The sequence below is a fragment of the Equus quagga genome, chromosome 1 (genome assembly GCF_021613505.1).
Source record: "Equus quagga isolate Etosha38 chromosome 1, UCLA_HA_Equagga_1.0, whole genome shotgun sequence".
NCBI classification, from domain to species: domain Eukaryota; kingdom Metazoa; phylum Chordata; class Mammalia; order Perissodactyla; family Equidae; genus Equus; species Equus quagga.
The window spans coordinates 60,800,427-60,813,909 of NC_060267.1; the positions used below are offsets into that span (position 1 = coordinate 60,800,427).

Sequence of the window (13,483 nt, forward strand, 5' to 3'; positions counted from 1 at the left end):
GCATATTTTCCTTCTCATCGGTGAATCTAGAAATCTTGCCTCAGAGATAAATTGCCGTATATTTATTTGCACAAATAGAAATAGAAAAATTTATAAACATAGATAAGTTTTTCAGAGAACATTTATTATTTGGGGAGTGGATTATTCTTTTTATCATTGGTTATAATCTCTGCTAATAATCACCAGCTAGTTATTGAGCACCTACAGTTAGCTTCAGGCTAGCTTCCCATGCCACTTAAAATAAATCCAACGTCTTCACCCTGATTTAAAAGCCCTGAAAGATCTGGTCCCTCTTTCCCTCTAGAACCTCCTTTTCTTCCACTCTTCCTTCACGTGCTACGCTTCCAAGTTTACAGATGATTTCCAGATACTCAAGTATAGCAAGTTTACAGGTGATTGTCAGATACTCGAGTATGGCAACTTTATGCCCAGCTTAGGGCTTTGCACTACCTGTTCTCCATGCCTCATGCCTAGCATGCTGTTTCCCCAGTCATCAAATACTTGGTTTCTTCTTGTTATAAGAAATGGCCATCCCCGCAAGAGTTTCCCCAAAACTCAATCTGGTCACCACCAATGACTCTCATTCACAAAGCTCTATTTTAATTGTCTGCATATCATTTATTACTGTCTGATATTGTCCCTTACTCTGTATGTGTGTGTGTGTATGAGTGTGTGTTTTGCTGGTTTATTTATCTGTCTTCCATCATGGAGATGTGAGCAATGGTTTTTCTCTTGCTCCCTTCTCAATTACCTAATCTTCGAACAATAATTGGCATGTATTAGGCACTCAGTAATTATTTTTTGAATAAATTAATGAAAGAATGCCTGCCTGTGCTCATGCCATGTACCCAGCACCCTTGTGAATGTCACCGATGGAGGCATCCTTGAACCTATATCCTGCTCTACTTGTTGCCTTCCCTTCTCCCATAGACAGGCTAGTGTGTTCTGTTCTTCAGCATCTCTCTACTTGTAATAAACCGATTACGATCTGACTTGCGCCTCTAGCCCTCAAATGAAACTGCTCACAATTTTCAGTTGCCAACAACTTGTGATTGCTAAGTCCACTGGATTTCATAGTCTTCATCCTATTTGACCCATCAGTAGCTTTTGACAACTTCTTCCTTGAGACATCTGTTCCACCTTCACATCCGTGACTCCATCTATTTTGTTTTATTTCTTCCTCTTAAACCACACATGCTCATGGTTGTAGTTTTGTGTCACATCAAATCATATAGTTATCTTTTCAGATGTGAAAATTATTTCTGCTTAGTAATTTCATGTCTTCACAGTGCTCTACTACCTGAGCAAATTTATAAACCGCTGCAGTGAGTGGTACATGCTTATGTGAATACTTGTTAAAACTGGTTACTTTTGGCTAGTCTTCGTTCATGAACCACATTTTTTATTGAAGAATATAAGACATTTGCTAGTTGCCTTTTTTGTTATATCTCAATTGATAATAGCTGAGGTTGTAAATTCCATTTTTTATGTCATTTGCAGTCATTTTCAGTAGAAAAGATCTTTCGAGTTATTGTCATCCTCCAGTATTCCATTTTAAGAAATAGCAGTTGAAAGTAAATTTGTTTGAAGAAGATGTTTATAACCTATAGATTGTTTCCTTGTTTCCCTATGTCAAGAAAATAAAACCTCCACAAACTACCTGTTTGCCACATTAAACAAGAACAAAATTAGTTGGCCCACCAGCACTCTTTTTGGGGTTTTTTGTTTTTTGTTTTTTTTTTTAGGAAGGTTAGCCCTGAGCTAACTGCTACCAGTCCTCCTCTTTTTGCTGAGGAAGACTGGCCCTGAGCTAACATCCACACCCATCTTCCTCTACTTTATATGTGGGACGCCTACCACAGCATGGCTTGCTGAGCAGTGCCATGTCCGCACCAGGGATGCGAACCAGCGGACCTCGGGCCACCAAAGCAGAACGTGCGCACTTAACCCCTGCTCACTGGGCCGGCCCCCCACCAGCACTCTTTGTTACAGGATTCCAATAAAGAACACAAGAAATAAACTTATCCAGGTTTATGCCTATCCCTCCTGTGTCCCCAAAAAATGGGGGGGGGGGGAGATTAGGTTTTTCTCCTGTTTGAAGCTCCTGCTGCCCCAGGGGTTTTGCTCTATCTGGCTTCTCCTTTATCTCCTCTGTTTCCAGCTTCTCCATCTCTACTAGCTTTCTCACCTGTTCAGGCCTCTCCCATTCTAATAGCAAACTCCACCACATCCCCCTCCTAGGTACTGCCCAAGCTTATTCTGGCCCTTCTTATTCTTGCTCTCAAAATAAGGTAGACCTACTGTCTCCGTTTCTTCAACTTTCATTCAATTTTTTTTAACATTTCTTATTGTGAAATGTTATACAAAAGTGCATAAAACATGTGTACAATTTAATAAATTAGTTATATAACATACTCCCAAGTTATATAACACCACTACCTTCAAGAAATAGGAAATTGCAGCTGCCCCAAAACACTCTGGGCACTCTTCTTCCTCCCCAGGAAATAACCACCATCCTGGCTTTTATGGGGAATCATTTCCTTGCTCTTTATAGTTTTACCACCTTTGCATTGGATCTCTTCACTCTTCAACCTAATGCCTTCTACTTTTTCTACCTTCCCACTGATTGCAAAATTCTCACAATGAAGTTATCCAAGAACAAGTGCCAAATCTAAGGGTGTTTCTCCGTTCTTATCTCACAAGGCCTCTCTGCCACATTTGACATTGTAGATCCGTTCATCCTTCTCGACACTGCTCTCTAAGGTCTGTGACTGTATTCTCCTGTAGCTCTGCATCCTTTAGCCTTTCCTTCCTGTCCCTTTCACAGGCTCCTCTGCTGCTCCTTCAGTGTTGTTGTGCCCAGGGCTTCATCCTTAGTTTGCCACTCTCTTGCTGGCTATGGCAATCCTCTCCACTCTTGTCCTTCCAACCTCCGCTGTTATGTGGATAACTTTGAGGTCTAATCTTCAGCTCAGACGTGTTCCCTAAGCTTTAATTTTACACAGACAACTGCCTGGTGGACATCTCCACTGAGATGCTCAGCTTCTAAGACACACTTCATCATCTCTCCCTCTAAATTGGCTCCTCCTTTTCCTGCCTTCTCTGGATCCGTTGTTGGTACCACTGCTCACCAGTTCACCCAAGTGAGAAACCTGGAAAGCATCCTGACTTCTTTCCCTCGTTCCCCATGTCTTTTCAACGAGCCAGTCGTACCAGTTTTATCCCCTCGTGTGTTTCCCGCGTCTGTCCCTTGGCCTACCCATTACTCTCGTAGCTTACACCCTCATCGCCTGACCTGGAATCCCTAACAGCGTCTCATTGGTCTTTCTCACTGCATCCAACTTCTCCTCAGAGTCACCCTCCTTATAGCTACAAGCCAAAGTACAAATTGTTTTTCCAAAATCCAATTCCAACTATTCTGCTCATATACTTACAATCTTATACTTAAAACTGGATAAAGCCCAAGCTCCTTAATGTGACGTATAAGGCTCTCCATTCTATTGCCCTGCTTTCTCCAGCCTGATCTTTTTCTACACCTGGCTGTGCATCTTATACTTTGTCAGCATATGTGCTCTTTCTTATTTTCACACCATTGTTCATGCTGTCCCCTTGACCTAGGATTGTCCATTTGACTTGCACCTAATTCTTTGAGAGTAAATTTAAATTTATACTTCCAGGGAAGCTCTCCCTGACTTCCTTTTGTTGGATCTCCTCCCCACTCCATTAATACCTTGTACGTCCCTCTCTCCCTGTGCTTAGACACTTCGGTACACAGGATCATCTGCATATGGGGTCTCCACACCACACTGTAAGAGGCAGTATTTCTAAGGAATCTCTTACCTGAAAACAGCTCTTTTGGAGAAAAATGAGGTTTACTTCTTCTAACATTTAGTTTGTTGTTAGTGCCGTCTAGTAGGATCCAAATCCTAGCACCCCTGTGTACAGCAGAGCAGAACCTGCCCAGTCTTTTTGTGTCATCCTCTCACCTTCCACTATATCAGATAGTGCTCTGCCGCTGTTCATAGTGTTTCATGGCAAATTTTTTTGGAAGTGGGTGATCAGGTCCTTCCTAGTCTGTCTTAGTCTGGAAGCTCCGCTGAAACCCGTCCACCATGGGTGACCCTGCTGGTATTTGAAATCACAGTGGCATAGCTTTCAGCATCACAGTAAGACACAGCCACCACAGTATGACAACTGACAGACAAGTGGTATGGTTCCCTGACTGGGAAACAAACCTGGGCCATGGAAGTGAGAGCACCTAATCTTAACTAGACCAGCAGGGCTGGCTAACATTTAATAAACCCTGACAAATATTCATGTTGCAGACCAAACCTGGACCACCCAAAAAGCCGAAGACCCCTTCTGGACAATCAGCCTTAGTGTATTGCTACAACTGCGGGCAAGAAGGCCATTATGGACATGTAAGTTTGAGTGGCATTTGGACATAAAGCATTCTGCTGTTCAGAGAGTGGTTGCTGAAAGATGAATGTAATCCTCAATGCTTACTTTTTTATAAACTAGCATCATGAAGTCAGACTTACTGTATTTTCAACTGATTTACGTCTCCCATCCCTGCCAGAGTAGAGACTCTGTCAGCACACGTTCTTCTAATTGTTTTAAATATATGTGAACAGGTTAGGGTAAAACAAATACAGCTCATAAAATCAGACAGATAACAGTTGTTAAGAAAATGGTAGCAATTCTCATGAGTTCTTATGATTACTGTTACTTTGACACAGACAAATCATGATACTAGATTTTCTATGTAATTCTTGGTATCTCCAGTCTTCCCTGCTATTGTGTTCAGTTACATCTTTATCACTCACATGTCAACCCCAACACTCACTAGTGGAAAGACAGAGTGCTGCATCATCCACTAGCCTGCTTATCCCACAGATGCCCACATTCCCTGTCCAGCCTGCATATTCTCTAACCCCAACTGAAAAGGCCGGACTTGTGTGTTCTCAATGCTGAAGTGTCAAAGCAGAAGAAACTTCTTGCTGTGAGGTGGCATGAGTCTCCTAGCTAGTTGTCTCGTTAAGTAGGAAACAGCAACAGCTCATCCCAGAGATGGCATGCAATAAGAATAGGCTCAGAGCCCATACATTCTGGGAATCCTGAAGTAGAGGAGGAAAGACAGTGGCACAAGAAGTAGAAAATCCATATGGAGAAATACATTCCCAGTCTCCAGATAGGCTTCTAACAGCCTAGAAACCAAAATAAACTAATAACAAATCAGATCTGATGGTAGGAGGTGGAAAGCATATAGAGGGTAGGGAGTTCTCAAAATGGGAAGAGGTGTAATCAGTAGGATGGGTGGTATTGCAGGTCACATCTTGAATTCTGACCATGGCGCTTCAGTCCTGCAGACCTTGGGCTGGAGCTCTACAGTGTGGTGAGAGACGAAAAGGCTAGGAGAAGGAAAAGTGTGGACAGAGTGCGTCGGCAGATGCAGTTATCTTCCACAGTGGCAGCAGGGCCGTGGAGTGAAGGGGTGGAATACGAAAGCTAGGATGAGGCTCTGATCCTCGGTTACAGTTTTTGCTCTGCTGCTGACTCAACCACGTGACTTGAGCAACCCACTTTTTCTCTCTGCTCTCTAGTTTCATCTCCAAAGCAAAGAAGTTGTACAGGGAGATCTCTCAGCACCGACAGTAGGATGTTATTTCCAATGTGATCAAATCCATAGTGTGGTGATCCAGACGGAGAGACCCTGGAGTGTGCTTTCTCCACTTCTATAGAACTCACACTGAAAACCTCATTAGACAAGACTTTAACAAAATTATCATCTCTACATCTTTTACTGCTCTGTGCATTTCTCCTTGTTGCCAAAATTCACATGTTGCCAACACTTTAGGGAATGTGTTCACATAAGCAGTCCACTGACACACAAATCACATAGCTGTACAATTTATACTTGCTTACCTCTTTAAAACAAAGGGATATAATTTTAGCATTTATGTTTTGTTCAGTTAAAGAAAAACAATTATAGTTGGACACATGCTGCTTACTAGTCACTCCTATTAATGTAGATAGAAAATATATTAAAAGTATTTGGAATTTATCTCTGAAATCTAGATTTAGATAATTTTTTATTTGCAGTAAAGCAAATTTGGCAGCCTTATAGCTGCCATAGATGAAGAACTCTAGATTATCTACACTAATGAAGAAGATCAGTGATGTGGCTAATCCAGAATAGTAGATAAATTATATAGCCAACTATCAATTGTCTGTGCTAACGGAGGGGATCAGCGATGTGGATAATCAAAATGTAATTTACATTTAGCTTCGGAAAATATTTATAGTACTGTATAGCTCTGTATAGTCACATCAGCCTAGACCGCATACAGGATCCAGCTAGGAGACTGCGCAGATGGTGATGATGTCTGAGGACTTCTCCCATTGGGTTTCGGAAACCCAGCTCTAGGGATGTTATTGAATAGCTTTCTCAAGTGAAAGATGTTCTGAAGTGAATATGGCATCACCCTTCCCTAACTCCACTCACTCTGTAGTTGGGGGCGCAGGGACAATCATAAGCATCTCCATATGAGGCAAACTGCAACAGGAAATGGTAGTCGCTGTTCAGAGAGACTACTGCAGGAGGGTGTGAGAGGATGAGTGGGGCCGAGGGGGTGTATCAGGATCTCTAGTACCTTTTTGTAATTGTAATTTGCTCTTACTTTTTTTTTTTAAAGATTAGCACCTGAGCTAACAACTGTGGCCAATCTTTTTTTTTTTTTTTTTTTTTTTCCTGCTTTATCTCCCCAAATTCCCCCCGGTACATAGTTGTATATCTTAGTTGCAGATCCTTCTAGTTGTGGCGCATGGGACGCCACCTCAACATGGCCCGACGAGCGGTGCATGCCATGTCTGCGCCCAGGATCCGAACCCTGGGCCGCCGCAGCGGAGCACGCGAACCCAACCACTCAGCCACGGGGCCGGCCCCAACACTTACTTTTTTGTAGTTAGAATCTGTCTTAGTCCATTCAGCCTGCTTTAAACAAACTGCCGTAGACTGGATGGCTTATAAACAGAAATTTATTTCTCACAGTTCTGGAGGCTAGGAAGCCCAAGATCATGGTACTGGCAGATTCCCTGTCTGGGGAGGGTGCATTTCTTCATGGATGGCGTTTTCTTGCTGTGTCCTTAATTGCTAGAAGGGTCCAGGCAGCTCTGTGGGGTCTCTTTCATAAAAGCAATAATCCCATTCATCAGAGCTCCACCCTCATGACCTAGTCACCTCCCAAAGGCTCCACCTCCTAACACCATCAGATTTCAACATAGGAATTTTGGGGAGACATAAGCATTCAGACCATAACAGAATCTTAGACCCAAGTCTTTCCGGGGTATCCTTTCTTCTGGAAACTTGGAGCCACCCCATGGATAGTGGTTTATAAAAGTAATTCTTGATGTTACCTTATGGGTTTGCCTTTACAACTTTCAGAACTCAAAAAAGCCAAAAAAGATCCAGAAAGCCAACAGCAGAGTAAAGCTAAAGATAGTTGAAAGAAGGAAATAATAAAGATAAGAACTAAAATTATTGAAATAAAAAACAAAATAGCATCAACAAAACCAAAAACTGGTTATTTGGAAACACTTTCTTTTCAAAAGAAAAAAGACCGACTCCTGGAAAAACTACTCAAAGAGAAAGAAAAGGTACAAATAAACAATAGTGAATAGTGTGAATAGCTTAAAATACAGTATAAATTTTTAATTATAAAGGAGTACACGTAAACTTTATAAAGTTCATAGTAAAATCTGAAAATGCAGATAAAATAAATCTCTAGGAAAATATGAATTAATCAAAATTACCGAAGACAAACAAACCTACATGAACCAATATCACTAAAGAGATTGAATTAGTAAGCAAAACTCTCCCCACCGCCATATACCAGACCCAGATGGTTTAATAGTCAGGGTTTACCAAACCTTTATTCCGAAGCAGATAATCCAGAAGAATACTACCAGCTTATTCTGGGAAGCTGTTATAACCTAATGCCATGTCAAAATATTTACAGAATGGTATAGTTTTTATGAAATCTGAACACTTCAAATTTACACTGTTGTTTATTGGATTATTCATTAGTAGTAAGAGCATAAAAACAAATGAGAATGGCAGGCACCAACTTTCAGGCAATGGCAACTTCTGGAACGGGAAAGATGAATGAGAGATGAGAAGGAGAGTTACACAGAGGATTTCAGTTTTTCAGTAATGCTTCAATTCGGAGGGGAAAACAAAGTAAATTAAGGTAAAATGTTATGATGTGGTGAAGCTGAGTGGTAGGCACAGAGTTCCGTTACTTTATTTTCTATACTTACATATATACTTAGAATGATTCATAATTTTTAAACTCTGCAAATTATCTTCCCAAGTGTATGGCTACCAGCTTGGTCAGATATCTTAAAATTACAAATTGAGTATATAATGCCAAAGTTATGATAAATCAGCCAAATTCTATGTGGCTATTTCACATACTTTCTTCCTAAAAGGTTTTCTAATTTTTCTTCAATACCTGGCTAAGAAGTATTGAACATTTATAAATAAGTTTTAGGCAAGATGGCAGGAGACAGAAATGGACAAGTTCCAATGGGAAGCCTCTTTCAAAGAAAAGGTATCACTTGGTGTGAGACATGCTGAGTGGATATGTGTCGCTGATCATGACCTACAAAGCCTACTTGTGGGCGTGGTTCGGGCCAAGGATGTGGGTTTGGGGACTGTCAGCTGTGGGGAGGCCAGAGCCCTGAGAGTGGGGAGCCGACCCGGGTGATGAATGGGGAGCGTAATCTTGAGTTGGGGAGGGGGCAGCCAAGGGAAGACAGGGTTTCTTTAGGGTGTTTCAGAATTACCTCGGAGCATTTTCAAACTAGACATAACCTACCACCATCCTGCTCCCCATCGTAAGAATCACTGCCCTCATGAGCGGTGCGTGTTGAGTTAAAATAAGCTTGCAGACCACTTGTGTGGAGGGAAAAGAGCAGAGGGCTAAGAACTTACATTTAGGGTGTAAAAGGGATGAGAAGAAAAGAAGGGAGGAGCACTTGATGGAAGGCTGTTGAAGAGACAAACAAACAAGGTCTAATATAACGTGAGGCCAAATAAAGTAAACCTGCTACAGGAGGCACAAGGCACGGCAGTGGGGACCCACCCTCCACTGCTGTTAACTCAGGCACCGAGGGGTTGGGCAGAGAAGATTGGAGAAGGATAAGAAGGCTGTCATAGGGAAAGAAGTGAGGGAAGAACAGCGTGTGAGCAGGATTGAGTGTCTGGCTGCTCATTCCCCCAGGGTCCCAGCAGGATCACATCCTGGAGTCACAGTGTGAGTCTCAGTGACACAGGCTCATGTCTAATTACAGTTGTCTGTGATCTTGCAGAAGGTTGTTTGAGCAGTGCGACGTCATAATTTCACATATAATTTGCAGGAGTGTGCAGAAAGACGGATGTTTAACCAGACCTTTCCAACATCTCCATTTATCTACTACTATGATGACAAATACGAAATCCGGGAGAGGGAACAGAGAATAAAACGAAAAGTAAAAGGTATGTCATTCAACTTCGTGTCAGATCACCTGTGCAGTAGGTTCTCAATTTCTTTTTGCATTGTCTTTGCCTGCTTTGGGGGTCATTGGGTAGCAGAGAAAATGTTTTTAATAATTACCATAGAAACTGGAACTTTCTTGATCTCCAGAAATCAAGCACTTACTTCAGAAATCCTGTGTTGTAATCTGTTCACAATAAGCGTTTTTCTCACATAATGATCATTTTGGGAAATGTCCAAAAAATGCAGCTATCCATGTAATTCATGCACTTTTTGTAAAGCCTCCTTTGAGATTTTTCAGTTTAACAGGTAATTATTTTTTCCCTCTGTGTGTCTCTAGTATTTTTCATGGAAAGAAAGGCTTTCCCTGCCAGGTGATTCTTGGTGGTTCCTGGAGCTTCCCCAAAGAAGTCATTTGTTATTGGCCACCATTACGGGCAGAGCTCCATGCCCACGCCACCGTCTGTGGTTTGTGTACTTACTGTTGCTAACAGGGAGTTCTTTCCCACCAAATTATTATCATGTAATGTCTGCCTATTTTCTCTACCTTTGCTCTTTCCTCCTATATACTTCAAGATGGTTTACAGGTTACTTTTGTTACTCTCAGGACAAGATAAGTCCATATTTTTAAAGCTGACATATACATTATTGACTCTCTGGCCTTTTTGTTACTCTTCTCCAAACTCTCTCAGTTCAGGTTCTTTTCAAAATGAAGATTCTAATTCTATAGAAAAACAGAGGAATTACTTCTCAGTTCCTGTATATTTTACATATTGTACTATATATATAAAATTTATCTCAACTATATAGAGAGAAATTATGGTACATAAAGATAATGATTAGGCAACTAAATTAGAAAAATATTAAGGGCCAGCCCTGGTAGCCTAGTGATTAAGTCCAGCGTGCTCCACTTCAGCAGCCCAGGTTCAGTTCCCGGGCACAGACCTACATCACTTATCTGTCAGTGGCCGTGCTGTGGCAGTGGCCCATATACAAAAAGAGGAAGATTGGCAGGAGATGTTAGCTCAGGGTGAATCTTCCTCAGCAAGAAAAAAAGAAAAGAAAGAAAAATATTAAAAAGAAATGCACCAGTATATCATCTCTAGATTAAAGGATTATGGGTGCTTTCTATTTTATTTTCTTTGTGCTTTTCTGTATGTCCCAAGTTTTCTATAATGAGTCTTTATAATCAGAGAAAAAACATTTGTTTTCCTTTTTAACTAGTTATATTGACAACTCTGTGGCACAGATCCACTTTGAGGCTTGCTATGATCCATTGGAATTTTTATTTTGTGATGAAGTCTTTGAGTAATTACTTGTTTTTGTTCTATATTCTAGAATTTATGTTTTGTTTCCTAAATGTGCTACATTTCATTTCATCCCATTTTTTGTTGATGTGTCAGTTTTCAGCCATCACCGTAATCTCATCTCCCACCCACCCCATCAGAATCAGCTACATTGAGACACTTGTAGTAAGAGTGCCACGTCCTGACAAAATGTAACAAACATCAAATCTGGCACAAAAACCTCTCAGATACACATGTGCATGCACGCTCTCCAAGCCAGTGCTGTCTGCTCTGGAGGAATAATCTGTCCTGTTTGACCTCCACATATAAGTACTGTAGCCAGACTTTATCTTCAAAGGATGATTGACGTGTCATATGGGACTGTCAGGAGGCCATTTCATACATCTTGCTTCACCTGTCGTGAAGGGCCCTCTCTTTATCATTCTAGGAACTTGAATTGGTCAGACACGGCTTTCTTCACAAAGCTAAGATGATTACTCCTCTCCCTGGTCCTGGTCTCCATTGTTTAACCTAGTTAAACTGTACTGAACAGAATAAATATTGTTGAATTTCTGGATGTTTGCCGTTTTAAGCAATCAGAAATACGGAACTACAACCATTCCATTGTTAGTCAGTAATTTTTACCTTAGAAAGGGCTCTTTAGAATGTCGTATCATTAACACATGTAAATGTCTGGCTTCTCTCTCTGCTAAGTGATTTACAGACCTATGAAAGCTTTGCATGGACTATCTGGCTGCTGAATATATAAAACAACTTTATATTTTCCAGAACTGCAGAAAAATGGAGATTTTCCAAGGCAATTCAAGAGGCCTCATATGGAAGCAGCAGAGAAGAGGGCCCACCGTGATGTGAGGAAGAGGCACGCCTCATGGAAAACCAACAGGTGGCCTCAGGAAGAGCAGGAAACCCAAAAAGAGATGATGAGCAGGAGCAAGAGAGAGCGCGAGAAGCACAGGAAGGCGGACAGGTGTCGCAAAGTGGATGAGGACTTCCCCAGGGGCCCACACATCCGCTCTTCTCCCAGTGCTCTCAGAGCCCAGAAGCCTCACAGGCCCTTTCAGCACTCGTCCCATTATCGCCAGCCAAGAGAAGACAGGCTGCCCAGAGAGGGCAGGCGGGGCAAGCACAGGAAAAAGGAGAGCCACTCGGAAGATGATGGCAGTGACCATTTGCTTCTTATTAAGCAGCGGAGGAAGAAGTCTAAGCTGTGAGGCAGCTTCTGACTTGGCTTTCCAGCGTTTGTCTGCTCTTCGTGTCTGTGGTCCTGGCGATACTTTATTATCTGTGTTTAAATGAAGTGAGGTTTTTGGGTTTTAATCTCAGTCATACCTAGACAAAGACTGGAGATCCTAGTTCTCTGTCCAACAGGTTTATTAGGTCAGAAAAGAGAGAAACTAGGACTTCCCCTGTTCTATTGTGTCATTTTTTACTCAGAGTCCCAGAGATAGGGAGAATTCGTCTTTTCAAGAAAACTTTTAAAAGATAATCTGAAAAAAATAAAAGCTCATCAAGTGTAATTCATCTGCAGTGTATGCAAAGTCCTTGCAGGAAGAGAAATTAATGCTAATATGAAAAATTCCTCTATCCTTGTCAGCATTACTTTCTTTAATATCAGAAAGGATAATAGCTATGAATCTAAATCCAGCTTTTCTTGCTTTTGAAGCTGGTCAGAATCTTCCTTTGGTCAGAGCATCACAGGCTGGGAAATGAAGGTGTCCCCAGGGTACTGGGCTGCAGCAAAATGCGAGTACTGGACGCATCGCGTAAATGTCACAAGAAGTTGCCTGCGACAAGTGAAAAAGAGTCATCAAAAATTTTAATGTAATTTTAACAAAATAGTTTTTACGATTTTTACAGCCACGCTTCAAGAATACTGTCACTCAGATATATAGAGATGAGTATTGCTCAGCTTAAAAAATTGTTTTGTTTTCATGGGTTTTTTAACTATCACAAAACTATCCAGAAATTTTTGTACTCGTGAACCTTTTGTACCTTTCAAAGCCTAATGTTAGAATAAGAAAAATAAAATGTCTGAAATAGAGTGAAGAAATTTGTTTATTATATAAAAAGACAAATTGGGTGACAAAGAGCGTAGTTGTGTTGGACAAGTGAGTAAAGTTATAAAATCTCCATAAACTGGGGTCAAAATGCCTGGTCACCCAAGCACTAGCTGTGAGCCAGAATAAAATGAGATACAGTCAGTTAACTAGGACAGTTTTATAATGTTGGATTCCTGAATTTGTGTTTTACTCTCTGTGAAGTATACACGCTGCTGTTTGAAGGATCAGCTCTCACCTTTTGGCGGAAAGGGAGAGTCTCTCCTCCCGAGTCAGCTTCAGTGTAAACTGTAGGTGCAGACTTGAGTCCACACCATCCCTGTTGCTGCCCAGCTTTCAGGCAAGTGTCAGGGTTCATCGTGCGTTGGCACCTGGCTTCCTGGCGTCAGCTGGGATTGTTTTGACTCTAAGGTAAGTGACCAGAGTCTTTAACACCTTGCTCGAAGTGACAGCCATGAAAGACAGCTTCCTAGCATGGTAAGCCTGGAGATAATTGGCATTGTTCCTCCGCAGGACCTGGGACAAGCATGGCTTATTATTGCTGTGGGCTGACTACTGTTCCTTCGTATCTGAGGGCACCTGC

At 41.5% G+C, this 13,483-nt stretch overlaps 1 protein-coding gene across 5 annotated transcripts in view; it reads left to right on the plus strand.

Annotated features, from left to right (window-relative positions):
- Nucleotides 1-12,884, plus strand: part of ZCCHC7 (zinc finger CCHC-type containing 7) — a 227,128-nt gene extending 214,244 nt beyond the window's left edge. For 4 of the 5 annotated variants that reach the window (XM_046679705.1, XM_046679695.1, XM_046679722.1 and 1 more), the window contains exons 7-9: nt 4,326-4,421; nt 9,421-9,538; nt 11,612-12,884. In XM_046679705.1, the coding sequence (XP_046535661.1) occupies nt 4,326-4,421; nt 9,421-9,538; nt 11,612-12,054 (657 nt within the window). In that variant the 3' untranslated portion in view covers nt 12,055-12,884. The remainder of the gene's footprint in view (nt 1-4,325; nt 4,422-9,420; nt 9,539-11,611) is intronic. The other variant, XM_046679732.1, reaches the window with a different exon arrangement.
- Nucleotides 12,885-13,483: the final 599 nt, after the last annotated feature.